Source organism: Oncorhynchus mykiss, chromosome 4 (genome assembly GCF_057628025.1).
Source record: "Oncorhynchus mykiss isolate SJ-2025 chromosome 4, ASM5762802v1, whole genome shotgun sequence".
Classification (NCBI taxonomy): Eukaryota; Metazoa; Chordata; class Actinopteri; order Salmoniformes; family Salmonidae; genus Oncorhynchus; species Oncorhynchus mykiss.
The window spans coordinates 81139008-81158086 of record NC_143025.1 but is presented as its reverse complement, the minus strand read 5'-3'; the positions used below and the strand labels follow the sequence as shown (position 1 = coordinate 81158086).

General features: G+C 42.6%; 2 protein-coding genes across 2 annotated transcripts in view; one reads left to right on the top strand and one right to left on the bottom strand.

Moving 5' to 3' along the window:
* Positions 1-259: 259 nt before the first annotated feature.
* pm14 (Pre-mRNA branch site protein p14) lies at positions 260-9011 on the top strand. Its single transcript, NM_001160525.1, is given in 4 exon segments — positions 260-318; positions 749-867; positions 7422-7560; positions 8421-9011. Coding segments are annotated over 4 exon segments (378 nt in total). The 5' UTR covers positions 260-288; the 3' UTR covers positions 8511-9011.
* A 546-nt stretch (positions 9012-9557) lies between these two features.
* The window catches only part of LOC110522501 (visinin-like protein 1), a 35680-nt gene continuing 26158 nt past the window's right edge, over positions 9558-19079 (bottom strand). The window contains exons 3-4 of the mRNA XM_021600937.3: positions 12496-12711; positions 9558-11916 (exon numbers count right to left, since the gene is read on the bottom strand). Coding sequence (XP_021456612.1) covers positions 11719-11916; positions 12496-12711 — 414 coding nt within the window. The 3' untranslated portion in view covers positions 9558-11718. The remainder of the gene's footprint in view (positions 11917-12495; positions 12712-19079) is intronic.

Here is a 19079-nt window from a genome sequence, read left to right as displayed (position 1 = left end):
ACTAAATCATCAAACACAGGTCTGAGGATCACTAAGTCATCAAACACAGACTGAGGATGAATAATACAAAAAAACAAATTGAGGATAAAAATCAAATTAATATTTAGAAGTACAGTCTATGAAAACTTTACTGACGGAAATATAATTTAATTTAAATAGCACTTGATCCTTAAATGACGTAACCGGAACTGTATCGTCTGGAATCGGAAATACGTTAAAAAAATATCTGCGTTCGTGTGTTGTCGAATATATTTTTCTTAGCACATTTTGTACACGAAATATACAAGCATGGCTATGCAAGCAGCTAAACGAGCTAATGTAAGTTGGCATGTATCATGTTTTTGGATTCAAATGATAGCTATAGCTAATCAACCTCGTCAGGTTTAGTTTATAGTTAGCGTGGTAGTTGGGTGGCTAACGAAGCTAGCTCGCTAACTAGACACTTACGCTATGATAAAGACAGGCGATTGGCTTGATCGATTTAATAATAATTTGATGGGTGCTTGTATTTGTCCTATTTCACACATGTACAAGCTTTTTTTGTGGGGGAAATGTTAATGTTATCTAACGTTCATTATTTTTACTCAAGTTCGCTATCTAACTTGCTTTAAACTGCGTAACTAACATCACTTAGTAGCTTGATCATGAAACGTTACTGTTTACGCAACTTGTCACAGTTTATACTCATTTTACGTCATTTAGTTAAGTAAATTGAGCGTATCCGTTGCAAATGCTGTTTTCTATGCAGATTCGATTACCACCTGAAGTCAACAGAATACTCTACATTAGAAATCTACCATACAAGATCACAGCTGAGGAAATGTACGACATCTTTGGGAAGTATGGACCAATACGGCAGATTCGAACGTAAGTGGAAGATTGTTGATCTGGATGGAATGCTCAGATATACCATGGGTGATGTAGTTTACATAGTTTATTTGATTTAACTAGGCAAGTCAGTTAAGAACAAATTCTTATTTACAATGACGGCCTACCATAAGGCAAAAAAGGCCTCCTGTGTGGACGGGGGCCTGGGATTTAAAAAATAATTTCAATGTAAATATAGGACAAAACACACATCACAACAAGATAGAGACATTACATAAAGAGATACCTAAGACAACAACATAACAAGGCAGCAGCACATGACAACACAGCATGGTAGCGAAACAACATGGTAGCAACACAACATGGTAGCAACATTATTGGGCAAAGTCAACAGCATAAAGGTCAAGAAGATCGAGACAACAATACAGCATACAAAGCAGCCACAACTGTCAGTAAGAGTGTCCATGATTGAGTCTTTGAATGAAGATATTGAGATAAAACTGTCCAGTTTGAGTGTTTGTTGCAGCTCGTTCCAGTCGCTAGCTGCAGTGAACTGCAAAGAGGAGGGACCCAGGGATGTGTGGGCTTTGGGGACCTTTATTTTTATTTCACCTTTATTTAACCAGGTAGGCTAGTTGAGAACCAAGTTCTCATTTGCAACTGCGACCTGGCCAAGATAAAGCATAGCAGTTTGACACATACAACAACACAGAGTTACACATGGAATGAACACAACATACAGTCAATAATACAGTAGAAAAAAAGTAATTACAATATGGCAATTAAACACTGGAATGGTAGATGTGCAAAAGATGGATGTGCAAGTAGAGATACTGTGGTGCAAAAGGAGCAAAATAAATAAATACAGTATGGGAATGAGGTAGATAGATGGGCTGTATACAGATGGGCTATCAACAGGTGCAGTGATCTGTGAGCTGCTCTGACAGCTGGTTCTTAAAGCTAGTGAGGGAGATGGGAATCTCCAGCTTCAGTGATTTGTGCAGTTCGTTCCAGTCAGTGGCAGCAGAGAACTGGAAGGAGAGGTGACCAAAGGAGGAGTTGGCTTTGGGGGTGACCAGTGAGATATACCTGCTGGAGCGTGTGCTGCTATGATGACCTGCGAGCTGAGATAGGGCGGGGCTTTACCTAGCAGAGACTTGTAGATAACCTGTAGCCAGTGAGTTCGGCGACGAGTATGAAGCGAGGGCCAGCCAATGAGAATGTACAGTTCACAGTGGTGGGTAGTATATGGGGCTTTGGTGACAACGGATGGCACTGTGATAGACTATATCCAGTTTGCTGAGTAGAGTGTTGGAGGCTATTTTATAGATGACATCGCCGAAGGCAAGGATCGGTAGGATGGTCAGTTTTACGACGGTATGTTTGGCAGCATGAGTGAAGGAAGCTTTGTTGTGAAATTGGAAGCCACGTATTCTAAGTAAGAGCCGTCCAGAGTAGTGATGCTGGATGGGCGGGCAGGTGCGGGCAATGATCGGTTGAATAGCATGCATTTAGTTTTATTTCCGTTTAAGAGCAGTTGGAGGCCACTGAAGGAGAGTTATGACATTGAAGCTCGTCTGGAGGTTAGTTAACACAGTGTCCAAAGAAGGGCCAGAAGTATACAGAATGGTGTCGTCTGCGTAGAGGTGGATTAGAGAATCGCCAGCAGCAAGAGCAACATCATTGAGGTATACAGAGAAGAGTCGGCCCGAGAATTTAACCCTGTGGCACCCCCATAGAGACTGCCAGAGGTCCGGACAACAGGCCCTCCGATTTGACACACTGAGCTCTATCAGAGAAGTAGTTGGTGAACCATGCGAGGGAATCATTTGAGAAACCAAGGCTGTTGAGTCTGCCAATAACAATGTGGTGATTGACAGAGTCGAAAGCCTTGGCCAGGTCGATGAATACAGCTGCATAGTAATGTCTCTTATCGATGGCGGTTATGATATCGGAATGTGACTGGCAGAATGGGTGTTGAATGAGGGCTGCAGTAGATATCTTAGATGGGTGGAGTGAGCCCTAAGAGGGTTTTTATAAATAAGCATCAACCAGTGAGTCTTGCGACGGGTATACAGTGATGACCAGTTTACAGAGGAGTATAGAGTGCAGTGATATGTCCTATAAGGAGCATTGGTGGCAAATCTCATGGCCTAATGTTAAAGAACATCTTGCCGCACGAGAGCACCCTTACCTGCGGATCTATAAATTATGTCTCTGTAATCTAGCTTGGGTAGGATGGCAGCTGGGGTGAGCGATTACGCTCCTCTTTCAAGTCTAGATTTAACTTTAGCCTGCAGCTTTGATATGTGCAGAGAGAAGGACAGTATACTGTTTGGCCATACTCCCAAGTACTTGTATGCAGTGACTACCTCAAGCTCTGAACCCTCAGATGTAGTAATAACACCTGTGGGGAGAGGGGCATTCTTTTTACCAAACCACATGACCTTTGTTTTGGAGGTGGTCAAAAACTTCTTATGGCTGGGGGGCAGTATTGAGTAGCTTGGATGAATAAGGTGCCCAGAGTAAACTGCCTGCTCCTCAGTCCCAGTTGCTAATATATGAATATTATTAGTATATTTGGATAGAAAACACTCTGAAGTGTCTAAAACTGTTTGAATGATGTCTGTGAGTATAACAGAACTCATATGGCAGGCAAAAACCTGAGAAAAAATCCAACCAGGCAGTGGGAAATCTAAGGTTGGTCGATTTTCAACTCGGCCTCTATCGAAGATACACTGGGATATTTGTCATGTTGCACTTCCTAAGGCTTCCACTAGATGTCAACCGTCTTCAGAAACTTGTTTGATGCTTCTACTATAAAGGGGGCTGAATGAGAGGGGAATGAGTCAGAGGTCTGTCAGCAGTCACGTGCATTTCACATGAGGTATCTCCCGTTCCTTTGCTTTTCTGAAGACAAAGGAATTCTCCGGTTGGAATGTTATTGAAGATTTATGTTAAAAACATCCTAAAGATTGATTCCATACATCGTTTGACAAGTTTCTACAGACTGTAATGGAACTTTTTGACATTTTGTTTGCAACTAGTGAACGCGCATCGTTAGTTTTGATTTGTTTACCAAACACGCTAACAAAAGTAGCTATTTGGACATAAATGATGGACATTATCAAACAAATCAAACATTTGTTGTGGAACTGGGATTCCTGGTGATGCATTCTGATGAAGATCATCAAAGGTAAGTGAATATTTATAATGTTATTTCTGACTTCTGTTGACTCCAACATGGTGGATATATGTATTTTAATCTCTGAGCACCGTACTGTGTTGTTTTTCTGTGGCTTGGCTCTGACCTAACATAATCGTTTGTTTGTGGTGCTTTCGCTGTAAACGCCTATTTGAAATCGGACACTGTGGTGGGATTAACAACAAGATTACCTTTAAAATGGTATAAAATACTTGTATGTTTGAGGAATTTTAATTATGAGATTTCTGTTTTGAATTTGTTGCCCTGCACTTTCACTGGCTGTTGTCATATCGATCCTGTTAACGGGATTTCAGCCCTAAGACGTTCTAAGGGTAGAGAAAGCTTGTTGGACACTAAGTAAGCTTTGTTGTAGAGCATTTAATACAAAACCCGGGGAGGAGCCAGCTGAGTATAAGACTATCTGCATATAAATGGAGGAGAGCTTCCTACTCCCTGAGCTATGTTGATGTAAATTGAGAGGAGCGTGGGGCCTAGGATTGAGCCTTGGAGTACTCCCTTGGTGACAGGCAGTGGCTGAGACAGCAGATTTTCTGACTTTATACACTGCACTCTTTGAGAGAGGTAGTTAGCAAACCAGGCCAAAGACACCTCAGAGACACCAATACTCCTTAGTCGGCCCACAAGAATGGAATGGTCTACCGTATCAAAAGCTTTGGCCAAGTCAATAGAAATAGCAGCACAATGTTGCTTAGTATCAAGGGCAATCGTGACATCATTAAGGACCTTTATTAAGGTTGCAGTGACACATCCATAACCTGAGCAGAAACCATATTGCATACCCGAGAGAATAATATAGACATCAAGGAAGCCAGTCAGTTGATTTTTGAAAAGTTTTTCCAACACTTTTGATAAATGGGGCAAAAGAGAAATGGGCCTATAACAGTTAGGATCAGCTTGATCTCCCCTTTAAATAATGGACAAACTGTGGCTGCCTTCCAAGCAATGGGAAACTCCCCAGAAAGGACAGACAGGCGTTTGACATAAGGTCATCAACCTTAAAGAAGAAATGGTCTAAACCATCTGACCTAGATTGTTTTTTGGGGTCAAGTTTAAGGAGCTTCATTAGGAGCTCTGACTCAGTGACTGCCTGCAGGGAGAAATGTTGTAGCGGGGCAGGGGAAAAAGAGGGAGAAGCATTGGGGGTAGTCGCATTAGGAGGGGTGGGAGATGAGGAAATGTTGGACGGGCAAGGAGGCAAGGCTGAGTCAGGATTTCTATTTGACTTAATGAAGTGGTGATTAGAGCTCAGCCATGTGCTTCTTGTCAGTAACAACCACATCAACTTTAAGGGACATGGGCAACTGTGAGGAGGAGGGTGTATTCTCCAGGTCTTTAACTGTTTTCTAGAACTTCTTGGGGTTAGACCAACAAGGAGAGAACTGCTCCTTAAAGTAACTAACTTTGGCCTTCCGGATAGCCTGAGTGCACTTATTTCTCAATTGCCTGAACGAGAGCCAGACAGCCTGAGTATGCGTGTGCCGAGCCTTTCGCCAAATGCAATTCTTGAGGTGGAGTAACTCTGACAGATCACGGTCGAACCAGGGGCTGAACCTGTTTTTTTTATGGGGGTGTGTTTGTTAACAATACCACTGAATTTGTTAACAATACCACTGAAAATATAAAAAAAGAAGTTCCAAGCATCATCGACAGAGGTGATCAAGCTGATTCTTTACCATTTTAGAGGCCAGGTCATGAAGGAAGGCTTGCTCATTAGTTTTTTAGCAAGCATCTATGACAAATCAGGAAAGGGCGTTTCACTGAGCAGCCATTACGAACACAGGCTGTAAAACAGTAGTCACTACACTAAGGTCATTGCAGAAAACACCAGACATACCTATCAGGATCATTTGTGAGGATAACATCGAGGAGAGTAGCCTTTTCTGGGTGTTTGGAGTCATACCTTGTGGGATTGGTGATAATCTGAGAAAGATTTAGGGAGTGCCATTGCTTTAGGACTTGGTCAGGTGGTTTAAGCATGTCCCAGTTTAGGTCACCTAGCAGGACAAATTCAGACTTTGTAAGGGGCCAGGAGAGAGCTTAGGGCAGGTAGGATACAGGCAGGTGCTGATGGAAGACGATAGCACCCAGCAACAGTCAACAAAGAGCTATTTGAAAGTTTAATTCTTTAAAACCAGCTAAACAAATTGTTTGGGGACAGACTTGGCGGAGACAACCGAGCACTGAAGGTCATCCTTGGTAAAGATTGCCACTCACCCACCTTTGGAAGATCTGTCTTGCCGAAAAAGGTTATAGCCAGAAAGGTTAACATCAGTATTCAAAACACTCTTCCTTAAACACGTCTCAGTAATGACCAACACATCTGGATTGGAGCTGTGAATCCACACTTTCAATGGATCCATTTTAGATAATAAGCTTCTAGTGTTAACATGCAGAAAACCCATGTTTTTTCGAGAGCAGAAATCAGTGAAGCAGATATCAGAGCACAAGTCAGAATTGGGGCTAGCAACAGTAGATGGGCCAGGGTGTACATGCACATTTCCAGATATCATCAACAGTAATACAATCGGGGCACGGCAGAGGACAGGGAGAGCTCTGCAGTGTTGATTTGACATCTGAATGTGCATCAGATGGCAACAAGATCATATTGTACAGCAATTTCATCAGGTAACATGAATACAAAGCCAGTGAGAGATGGTTAGAATAGGATGGGAGGCCAAAAGTCTATGTAACCAATAGTCAGAGTCCCGAGTGTGGGGACAAACAGTCTGTCCCACGGTTGGGTGAAGAAAGTTTGTAGTCAACAAAGTATGCAGGATTCATGAGGCAAAATGCACAAGAAAAAAATTAAATATATAACGACTTGGGGCTAGCCATTGTAAGTTCAGAGTCACTCGCCCCAACAGTGCTTGTGTGCTGGGGGCGAGCGAAAGCACGGGAGAGAGGGGTGAGTCTGTACCAGACAGGGGGAGACAGGCCAGGGCAGACAGTGAACAAATTGCCAGGTGGAATCCAAGCAGCAGTGCAGCAGGCAATGGGAGCAGGTGTCACACCCACTTGGAAGAAGCTTTTATTTCTGGAGGCAGATTTCTTGTAGAAAATGCCAGTGAATGGTCTTTGAACAGTAGGAAGGGGCTTCAGAGGACACTTCAAAGACTCCTGACACTTGTTGGGTCAAAAGCCCTTTTACTTTACACCTTAGTGCTAATTGAATTTGTATCTGGTCTGTCCTTTCAAGCCTGTGAGCTCAGTTCCAGGTTGGATGGTGTCCTCAGGTCCCTGCTGTTTGCTAGTTCATGTATCATCTCCTTGTGTGTAGGCTAGTCTGCAGAACTGTGGCAGGTATTCAACCACAAAGTCTCATCATTGTCTTGTCTAAATGTATGTATTCTTATGCACTGTCTTTCAGTGGAAACACACCGGAATCAAGAGGGACAGCTTATGTGGTCTACGAGGACATATTTGATGCCAAGAATGCCTGCGATCACCTTTCTGGATTCAACGTCTGCAACAGATATCTTGTAGTTTTATACTACAATGCAAACCGGGTACGTAGGCCTATAATCTCATCAATCAAGGACCTGACAAAGTCTCCTCTAACCATTGTTGATATATTTTCTCAACGGGACTAGTAACTTTCATCGTTTTGCATATGGAGAAAATACTATACTGAACAAACATTGTAGGCCAGGGTTCTCCAACCCTGTTCCCGGAGAGCTACCGTCCTGTAGTTTTTCACTCCAACCCTGTTCCTGGAGAGCTACTGTCCTGTAGGTTTTCACTCCAACCCTGTTCCTGGAGAGCTACTGTCCTGTAGGTTTTCACTTCAACCCTAATTGAGCGCAGCTGGTTGTGATAATTATCTGGTTGATAAGTTGAGTCAGGTTAGATACAGCTGTGGTTGCAGCGAAAACATACTTGAGGGTAACTCTCCATGAACAGGGTTGTTGAGCCCTGGTGTTGCCATTAGTCAATGCTGGTATATTACATTTGTAGGTGTCTGGAGGAAGAGTCAAACTGCTTATTTTTATTGAACTGAGAGTCTGCAATATTATGCTGCTGCGAGCAACTGGATGAACCACAGATATCGCAGACGAGTGACACAGAGGATCTGCACATGTACACAGATGTGCCTCACTCTGCTGTGATAGCTGCTAGACCAAAACGGCGAAGAAGTTTAGCCTTGCGCTTCGCACTCTTAGTTGTTGCGGAAGTCGGCCTGATATTTTTGTGTACTTTGTTCATCACTGACTAACTTTTAAGGCTCTAATGTGAGGTAAATGTAGGAATCAATATGGTATTTTCTTTCTGACAGTTCGGCCTGTGTCTGGGTGTCACATGTAAACACTGTAAAGTTTTGCACTTAAACATGCATAACTCATGATTTTCATTCCACTGTTTCTCACAGGCTTTCCAGAAGATGGACACCAAGAAGAAAGAGGAGCAGCTGAAGCTTCTGAAGGAGAAATATGGCATAAACACAGATCCCCCAAAATAGTCTCCCCTCTTCCCCCTTTGGCACAGAATGTGCATTTAGACATCTGTACAAATTCACCTCTTGCTTGTTGTAAGCCAATAATGTTTGCTTGTAGGACTCTTGTCTCCTGAAATGCTTTTTATTTTATTTTGATTATTTTTTAAATTCTAAATAATTTGTACATCTTAATTTGTCCAATTGCTAAAGTTAACTGATTTGTGTTTTGTAATTGGTTACTATCTTGGTTATCAAGTATATTAGGGTGCATTTTGGGAGGGGGGGGGGGGGGTGTTTTTCTACTGATAGTGGTTGCATTTTACAGGCTTTGACAGTCTTTTTGTTTAATTTCAGTTTTGGTATGTCTCTTTGGTGTGCATTTTGAACACATACAATCTCTGTGGAAAAAATCTGCAGTTTGATGTAAACATATTCATAAAAAAATGGTAATTCATACAAATTCACTTGCGTTTTTAGATTCTGTCAAATAAATTGGTATTTTCTGTAAAATAAATGGTCCTTGTATAAAAGATGCTGGCCATACGTCTTGCATGAATGCACTTCTGTCATAGCACTGTCCTCTTCCTGAACCCAGAAAGGTCAACAGTAGTAGGTAGGTAGGTTCCAGCCCAGGTCAAAGTAGAGGCATAGGTCACGGTCACTCCTAGACAGGCACACACACGACTGCCAGCAGCTCTATTGTAATTCTACATACGCAATGCACAGGGTCTTTCACACTATCCTCAACCAGGGCTCTTTTCAGTCAGTATTGCACAGTTTAGTCAGCCTGCTTTCCTTTCACATAGCTTTGTATCATGGCCAAGACTATATTTGTCACTGGGCCAGTTCAACTTGCATTTAGAGTGGAGATGTTCTGGATTGTGGTAGATCTATACCCAAGACATCCTCAAGAAGACAATCTCTACCGTTGGTTTGCCTGCTTATTCTAATACGAACACAACTATACAGATTGTGGTTTTATATGCAGTACTGCATACTATCACAACCCCCCTCAACTCAATCTAGTATAGTTTCATTTTGTGCAATCTTAATTCACACCTTCAGAAAACAGCCCATAGAGTTATTTTATTAGTTTAAATCACAACACAAGGACTAGCGCAGCCATGTCATCAGGGACACAATACATGCTACATGTACAACATAATCATTTAGTTTACATGGTTGCCATTGTTTACATTTGGTATCTGATAGTTTTTTTTCAGTACAAACATTTCTGGGCAAATATGTTCATGGAAAGTTTTAGATGACAGTCAGCCTAATCTCTTGAGGAATTGTGATGGATTTGGTCTTGGCATTGCAGGTCAATTTGAATACGATTAGCATAACTCCTCCCAAATATGCAGATGACATGTGAAACAAAATGGGTAGTTAGTTACTAAATTGTAATAGTGATTTATACAAGCAGGGTCTACTTTAAACTAATATGTACAGGGGAATTATTAAATATTATCCAGTCAGGCTGGGGTCTCACAGCCTGGTCCCAGATCTGTTTGTGCCATCTTGCCAACTCCTATGTTGTGCCGTTACAATGACCAATAGGAGTTGTAAGCCCGCACAAACCAATCTGGGACCAGGCTAGGTGTCCGAGGCTATTTCCAAGCTGGTGTCTTGCGTGGATGATAGGATACACTGCACCTGAAAAGGAAGAAGCTACTGTACAGTTTGTATGCTTCAGTATGTGAGAGAGGAATAAAAAAGTAGAAAAATTCTAACAATAAAGAGCAGCGTATTGTTAGGTACACTTTGGGCAAACTGTATAGCCTACCAAAACACATGGCTTAAGGGGTTTAGTCCTCTTGGCTTGGTTCATTAGGAATGGCATTCACTAGTTCCTTTAAGACATTGTTTTTAAACACTCATTTTTTTAACTGAGAGAGACAAAACAGTATGAGGTTATACTGATCGATGTTTAACACAATGTTATACTGGCCTTAGTTATTTTTTTCTTTACACCTATGAGTGGTATTAATAAACTCATGACAGGAACTTCGTCGAATTCAGCACATTGATATGCAACCTGTATCTTCATTGAAGAAATGGTGTGATGACATAGGACTAAAACTAATTGGACCAATAGTAGGTAGGATAAAATACAGTTAAAACCTCTTCATTGTTAAAGGGCTGAGATTCATTTTCAGATAGCTTTTTATATTACAACCTCTCATTGGTTATGACTCACAGGGTATAATTCCCCTGACAATACTGATGCTTTTATTTCAATTTATTTCATTTCTTTAAGACAAATATTTTTGTTGACTATTGGTTTTGTCATTGTTAAATATGCCACATTCAATATCTCCTCATTCCTAAATAGAGATGCAACAGGGATTTCTTAGCATCATAACTATTATTATTATCTACATGTTTCATGCTCCCACAGGTACGGCAGTCAAAAAGAATGTCATGACCAAACACAAAAAATACATCCCATACATCAATACTTGTAGAAGGATCTATACGGTAATATGATTTTTCCTATTAAATTATTATTATATTTTATGTTTAACTAACTGCATTTCATTAATAAGGCTTTGTCTTCATTATTCTAATATAATGCAAAATTAAGGAGATTATCTTTAAGGCGAAACCTAAACGCATGCAAATTAACTACATTTATTTTCACCAACAGTACAAGCACGTTTGGAAGGAAAAGTGTTTGATGAATAGGCTACTAATCCATCTCTTCATCTATCCAAATCTAATCTTTTAGAAGAATGGATTCATGGTTTATCAGAAACAGTTACGTTACCATAGGAATTTGGTTTGGTTGACATTACTCAATATATGAAACACATAGCTAGTGTCAGTAAACTCAGAACAATAAGTAGTAGCGTAATTCAACATAGCACATCACTGATGCTAAAGCGCCAGTGGATTGAGACGGTATCTATGGAAAATACATTGCACACTTTACATTTTGGCAGTTGATTTTAAATAATTTAAATAATATTTATATATCTCTAAATATATTTGTGCGTGGTGTGAATATGTAGTGAGTGTGTGGTGATGCGTGTGTATCTTCGTGGGGTGTGTCTCAGTAGGTGTGTGTGTATATGTAAATATTTTATAGCAAATTAACATTCTCATGCACACAAGTGTTTCAAACACAAGAAGCGGATCCATTGAAAGGTAGTCCAAGCAATATTTTTTTCCAGTGGAAATAGCTGCAAACTGAATGGAGTCCGTGGTGGTTCTCAATCCTCCCTCTCCTCTATTTCTGCAGGTCACACTGCAGGAGTAATACAATGGAAGGGTCGCTCTTTGCTGCCTCTTTGAACTCGTCCAGTGATATCTGGTCGTCGTTGTTCTTGTCCATCTTGCTGAAGATCTTGTCCACTCGCTGCTGGGGCGTCAGGCCATCCTCGTTCATCTTCATCATGATCACAGTCCCCACCATCTTGTAGATGGCCTTAACAGAGGGGGAGAAATGATAGTTCAGTCATTGTTTACTTAAGTAGAGACATTTATAGGTCAAACACACTCTCTGAAAAACCCAACCTGATTAGTATTCAAGGCACACAAGAGGGCATTTGGGGCTAGAGGAGGAAATGTCAAAGATTCAGAAGGTAAAGAGTAGGGCCGGGACGATACTCCTTAGTATCTTGGCAAGGAAACAAAACAGCCCGAATGTTGGAAACAAACATCTTTATGTTGTTGTCCTCCAGTCACATGTATTTATTTTCTAAGCCATAGAAAGACAATGTTTTACATACAGCAGGTTTTTAAAGGACCAAAGAGTTTGGTCTACTTCGTGTTTTTATTTTTGCCATGGAAAACATATTGCGATATTGGTATTGTCCCGGCCCTAGTAAAGAGTAAACCCTGGCCACTAATTTCCATGAATAATATCTCAACACTAATATGACACGAATGGCCTAAATGGCACACTATTCCCTATAAAGTGCACTACTATTACAGAATAGGGTGCCATTTGGCACTGAGCATATGATTCATGATTAATCTCTATGGGCTGAACTCTGAACTTTACCTCGATGATCTCCAGCATCTCCACCCGTGTGATCTTGCCGTCTCCGTCCAGGTCGTACATGTTGAAGGCCCAGTTGAGTTTCTGTTCGAAGCTGCCTCGCGATGTGATGGATAGGGCACAGATGAACTCTCTGAAGTCGATGGTGCCGTCTCCGTTCTTATCAAAGGTCCTGAACGCATGCTGGGCAAACTTTGATGCATCTCCGTACGGGAAAAACTGAAAGAGAGAATGAAAACAGAAGAGATCCCATTTGAATGAGTTAGAAGGTGAACCCTGGCTTATAGACAGCTTAATCAATCATTCAAGACAATATCACATGTAGCTGGCTATACCTTTGATACACAGGAGGCTGGTGGGAGGAGCTATAGGAGGATGGGTTCATTGTAAAGACTGGAATAGAATAGGTGGAACGGTACCGTGTGTGTGCATGCAACTCTGATTGTATGTCTGACACTCAGTGTGTATGATACCAGCCCTGCAGCATATGGTTGAGATCCAGCAGAGGACTGCAATGCAGACCTAAGCTTTGTAGTCAGTCTGAGAGAGAAAGAGGAGGAGGAGAGCTGAGGAGAGGAGAAAAGTGGAGAGGAGACAGGGAGAGGGAGAGAGAGGTGAGAGGCAAGGCGCATAGAAAAAGGAGAAGAGGAGTGAGAGGAGAGGAGGGAGCAGGGAGAATCCTCCATTCATCAGAGGGAACATTGTGGTGTTTTAACATGATTAAGCTCTCAAAAGGGCTCGGGGCTCCAAAGTGGCGCAGCGGTCTAAGGCACTGCATCTCAGTGCTTCAGGCATCACTACAGACCCTGGTTTGATTCCAGGCTGCGCACAATTGGCCCAGCGTTGTCCGGGTTCGGGTTTGGCCGGGGTAGGCCGCCATTGTAAATAAGAATTTGTTCTTAACTGACTTGCCTAATTAAATAAAGGTTAAAAAATATAATAAATAAAAGGCAGCCATTTCCAGCCATTAACTTTAAACAGAGCCTTTCTACTTTAGAGCAGTGGTCTGACTTAAGGCTTCTTAAGGATATATTTTTTGTTTTGATTCTACTTTTTTCTCCAGAAAAAATAACTGTTGTGTCACGTTCTGACCTTTATTTCCTTTGTCTTGTCTTTTTTCAGTATGGTCAGGGTGTGAGTTGGGGTGGGCAGTCTATGTTTGTGTTTCTATGTTTTTTCTATTTCTGTGTTTGGCCTGATGTGGTTCTCAATCAGAGGCAGCTGTTTATCATTGTCCCTGATTGAGAACCATATTTAGGTAGCCTGGGTTTCACTGTTGGTTTGTGGGTGTTTGTTTCCTGTGTCAGTGTTTGTGCCACACGGGACTGTTTCGTTTATAGCTGCTAGAGTCTCCCGTCTGTCCAGAGCCGCCAGCCAGCCAGCCAGGAGCCGCCAGAGCCGCCAGCCAGCCAGGAGCCGCCAGAGCCGCCAGCCAGCCAGGCTATGCCAGAATAGCCATTCACTCCGGAGCTGCCGGAGTCTCCCGCCTGTTAGGCGCTGCCGGAGGTGTCCTTCACTCCAGCGCTGCCGGAGTCTCCCGCCTGTCAGGCGCTGCCGGAGGCGTCCTTCACTCCAGCGCTGCCGGAGTCTCCCGCCTGTCAGGCACTGCCGGAGGCGTCCTTCACTCCAGCGCTGCCGGAGTCTCCCGCCTGTCAGGCGCTGCCGGAGGCGTCCTTCACTCCGGAGCTGCCGGAGTCTCCCGCCTGTCAGGCGCTGCCGGAGGCGTCCTTCACTCCGGAGCTGCCGGAGTCTCCCGCCTGTCAGGCGCTGCCGGAGGCGTCCTTCACTCCAGCGCTGCCGGAGTCTCCCGCCTATTCGGGACCCATTTCTAGAGTCCCTAGTCCAAGGTCTGTGGCGAGGGTCGCCGCTTTAAAGAGACCACGGAGGCGGGCGACGAGGCGCACTAGAACTATGGTGAAGTGGGGTCCACGTCCCGCGCCAGAACCGCCACCGTGGACAGATGCCCACCCAGATCCGGGGGGGTGGGGTGGGGTACTACTGTCACGTTCTGACCTTTATTCCCTTTGTTTTGTCTTTATTTAGTATGGTCAGGGCGTGAGTTGGGGTGGGCAGTCTGTTTCTATGTTTATTCTATTTCTGTATTTGGCCTGATATGGTTCTCCAATCAGAGGCAGCTGTTTATCGTTGTCCCTGATTGAGAACCATATTTAGGTAGCCTGGGTTTCACTGTTGGTCTGTGGGTGTTTGTTTCCTGTGTCAGTGTTTGTGCCACACGGGACTGTTTAGTTTATATTCACTTTGTTATTGTATTCTTTCGTGTTCAGTTTATACTATTAAAACATGGACACTTACCACGCTGCGTTTTGGTCCGATCCTTGCTACACCTCTTCAGACGAAGAAGAGACTCTGTCGTTACATGTTGGGGGTATATATGATATTGTAAGCAATTTTACACTACAAAAGGCCTTTAATCTGTTAAATACACTGATAAAACTGACTCTTAAATTGACAGCTAAGATATTTTATGTAAAAAAATGCTACCACTCCGCGAATGTTGGTTTGGTGGTCCCCGGAACAAAAGGTTGGTCTGAAATGGCTACCCACTAGGTCTTGTCAAAAGTAGTGCACTACAAAGGGAATAAATCAAATCAAATTTTATTTGTCACATACACATGGTTAGCATAGGGTGCCAATTGGGATGCACACCTTGAGTGTTCCTCCCTCTAAGCTCACAGTCAGTGGTGTAGTGGAGGGTAAACAGTTTACCCACCTTTTGCAGAAAAATGAATTAAAAGTATTGGGAGTTACTTTTTTCACCGCAACCGGTGAGTTTACACACGTTTTCATCACTACGCTACCGACTCAGTGGTCTTGTGGTTAGAGCGTCCGCCCTGAGGTTAGAAGGTTGTGAATTCAATCCCTGGCCTAGTCATACTGTAACAGCTTTCTTGTGGTGAAGTAGAAGCGGACCAAAACGCAGCGTGGTGATGATTCATGTTTGTTTAATAAAGGAAAACTATACATGAATAAACTACAAAACAATGAAATGTGAAAACCCAAAACAGCCCTATCTGGTGCAAAACACAGAGACAGGAACAATCACCCACAAACACACAGTGAAACCCAGGCTACCTAAATATGGTTCCCAATCAGAGACAATGACTAACACCTGCCTCTGATTGAGAACCATATCAGGCCAGACATAGAAATAGACAAACAAGACATCCAACATAGAATGCCCACTCAGATCACACCCTGACCAACCAAAACATAGAAACATACAAAGCAAACTATGGTCAGGGTGTGACACATACCAAAAATGGGACCTGATGCATCTCCGTTTGGCACTCCAAGCTATTGATAGATTGGGGGTAAAGCCCTGTGATAGGCTAGTGTCCTGTCCAGGGTGTGTACATCAAGCTGCCTCATGCTACAGAAACAGGAGATAGGCTCCTGCCCTATGAGCCTCTAAGGCTTGTGCAAGGCTATTTAGATCACTGCACCCAGTGATAAACAAAAGACTTTATCAATAATATAATTGATAATTCTGCCTAAATCTTAGCATATATTTCCAGAATTTTTATTATCACGTCACATTTCAAGGACATCATCGTCAATAAATCATTCATTTGTTCATCTGTTTTAGGGAGGATGATGTCCCTAAATTTAAAAGTTCTTAACTACACTGGGATCAGTAACAAACAAAAAAATCCCAGGACAAAGACATATCTGATATGGGCAGAAATTATTTTTAATCTAACTGCACTGTCAAATTTGCAGTAGCGATTACAGTGAAAGAATGCCATGCTATTGTTTGAGGAGAGTGCACAATTATGAATGTGAAAATGTATTAATAAACTAATTAGGCACATTTGGGCAGTCTTGATACAACATTTTCAACATATATGCAATGGGTCATTGGATCAGTCTAAAACTTTTGCATACACTGCTGCCATCTAGTGGCCAAAATCTAAATTGCATCTGGAATAATACATTATGTGCTTTCTCTTGCATTTCAAAGATGATGGTACAACAATGAAAAATACATTATTTTTATTATCTTTTACCATATTTAATGTGTTATATTCTCCTACATTCATTTCACATTTCCACAAACTTCAAAGTGTTTCGTTTCAAATGATATCAAGAATATGCATATCCTTGCTTCAGGTCCTGTTCTACAGGCAGTTAGATTTGGGTATGTCATTTTAGGTGACAATTTAAAAAAAGAGTTGGATCCATAAGAGGATTTATTAACTTCTACATAGTTAACTGAAACCCTTCTTGTTGAGTGCTGAATAAAACAAACATTCCCCAAATTCCCTGTTTTTTCAGAAATCCTGATTGAAAGATTCTGTATGTCATCCTTAATTCCAAGAACCTTCAAACCTGGATTTTTTTTTTTTTTGCAACCCTAACACTGAACCATATCCCTATTCCTGGACTTACTTTAGGCTGTGGTTCAAATAGTGCATCCATAAGCAATACACAGATGGACAGGGTAGAGGCTAATGGGCTACAAATAAACACTATGTAGAATATGATGAGTTTCTGTAATCTAGATGGGAGGTTGTGGTTTGGTTGGGTTTTCCAGGGGACCAGGCTAATTCATTAGAGCAGACCTTCCACTTGCCCTATCTGATAGCAGGAGTAGAGGTGTTGGGGAGCCCTGCTCAACTCTCAAAACACATACAACACAATGGGATGTGCCACTGCCAGACTAATCACTTCAGATCTAATTGTTGTGAAAATGTTGCTTTGGTGTGTGGCACTGCCAGGATGTAATGCACACTGTGATGCAGCATGCACAAATGCAAAGTGACTCCCTCACAGGGCTGGCCCTGCTGCTCCATATAGCCTGGCACTGTCTGGCTGTTCCTGTTCAGCACATGTCCCTAATCAGTACCTGTCCATGTTCAGTACTTTTTCCTTTTCATCACCTGTCCCTGTTCAGTACCTGTCCCTGTTCCAGTACCTGTCCCTGTTCAGTACCTGTTCCTTTTCATCACCTGTCCCTGTTCAGTACCTGTCCCTGTTCAGTACCTGTTCCTGTTCATAACCTGTCCCTGTTCAGTACCTGTCCCTGTTCATCACCTGTTCCTGTTCATCACCTGTCCCTGTTCAGTACCTGTCCCTGTTCCAGTACCTGTCCCTGTTCAGTACCTGTCCCTGTTCAGTACATGTCCCTGTTCAGTATCTGTTCCCGTTCAGCACCTGTCCAGTACCTTACCCTGTCCAGTACATGTCCCTGTTCAGTATCTGTTCCTGTTCAGCACATGTCCAGTACCTTACCCTGTCCAGTACATGTCCCTGTTCAGTACCTGTCCCTGTTCAGCACCTGTCCAGTACCTTACCCTGTCCAGTACCTGTCCCTGTTCAGTACCTGTCCCTGTTCAGTATCTGTTCCTGTTCAGCACTTGTCCAGTACCTTACCCTGTCCAGTAAATGTCCCTGTTCAGTACCTGTCCCTGTTCTGCACCTGTCCCTGATCAGTACCTGTCCCTGTTCAGTAACTGTTCCTGTTCAGTCAGGAGGGTCAGGACAGTAGAGAGGGAAAGAAAGACCTGCAGAAGTGGAGAGAGAGGGGCAGGGAGAGAGAGATAGAGAGAGCCAGAGATAGCAACACATAAATAGAGAGATGGAGAGGGTAAGATAGAGAGTAGAGGGAGAGAGAAAGAGAGGGAGAGGGAAGAGAGACTGCATCTCCCTGAGAATATATCCAGTTATGAAACACTTATGATTGTTTTATTTTTTTATTTAATAAATGACTGCTAAATGACTAAAACCTAAACATAAAATGTAAAAGCTATAGAGAGAAGTGGGCCGGGACAATTGGACTGACTGACTGTGAAACGTCTCCTTTTAAGCCCTCATTTACCTGGTCCTTTCCCTTCCTGTCCTTATCTGATATGGAGGCTATGCATTGGTTAAAAAACAAGACAGAAAAAAGAGCAATAATACCTGCCACTACTATGAATTATAGTAGTGGCAGGTACTGGTCATAGTAGCCTAGTAGTGGCAAGTACTGGTCATAGTAGCCTGGTAGTGGCAAGTACTGGTCATAGTAGCCTAGTAGTGGCAATTACTGGTCATAGTAGCCTAGTAGTGGCAAGTACTGGTCATAGTAGCCTAGTAGTGGCAAGTACTGGTCATCGTAGCCTAGTAGTGGCAAGTACTGGTCATAGTAGCCTGGTAGTGGCAAGTACTGGTCATAGTAGCCTAGTAGTGGCAAGTACTGGTCATAGTAGCCTGGTAGTGGCAAGTACTGGTCATAGTAGCCTAGTAGTGGCAAGTACTGGTCATAGTAGCCTGGTAGTGGCAAGTACTGGTCATAGTAGCCTAGTAGTGGCAAGTACTGGTCATAGTAGCCTGGTAGTGGCAGGAACTGGTCATAGTAGCCTGGAATTGAAACTGATATGCTCAGTTTCATAATTGTTAAAAGAGCACATAGCACTGTGAATATTATAACAGCCCATTTTCGCTTAACAACGTGATGATGACCCAACACACACAATGCCTCTATGAATTACCAGTTAATATCCCCTGATAACGGACAGCTCATTAGAAAATAGCCATAACTTATATTTTATCACCACCATATTTTACAATAGGTGTGGGTTTCTTTT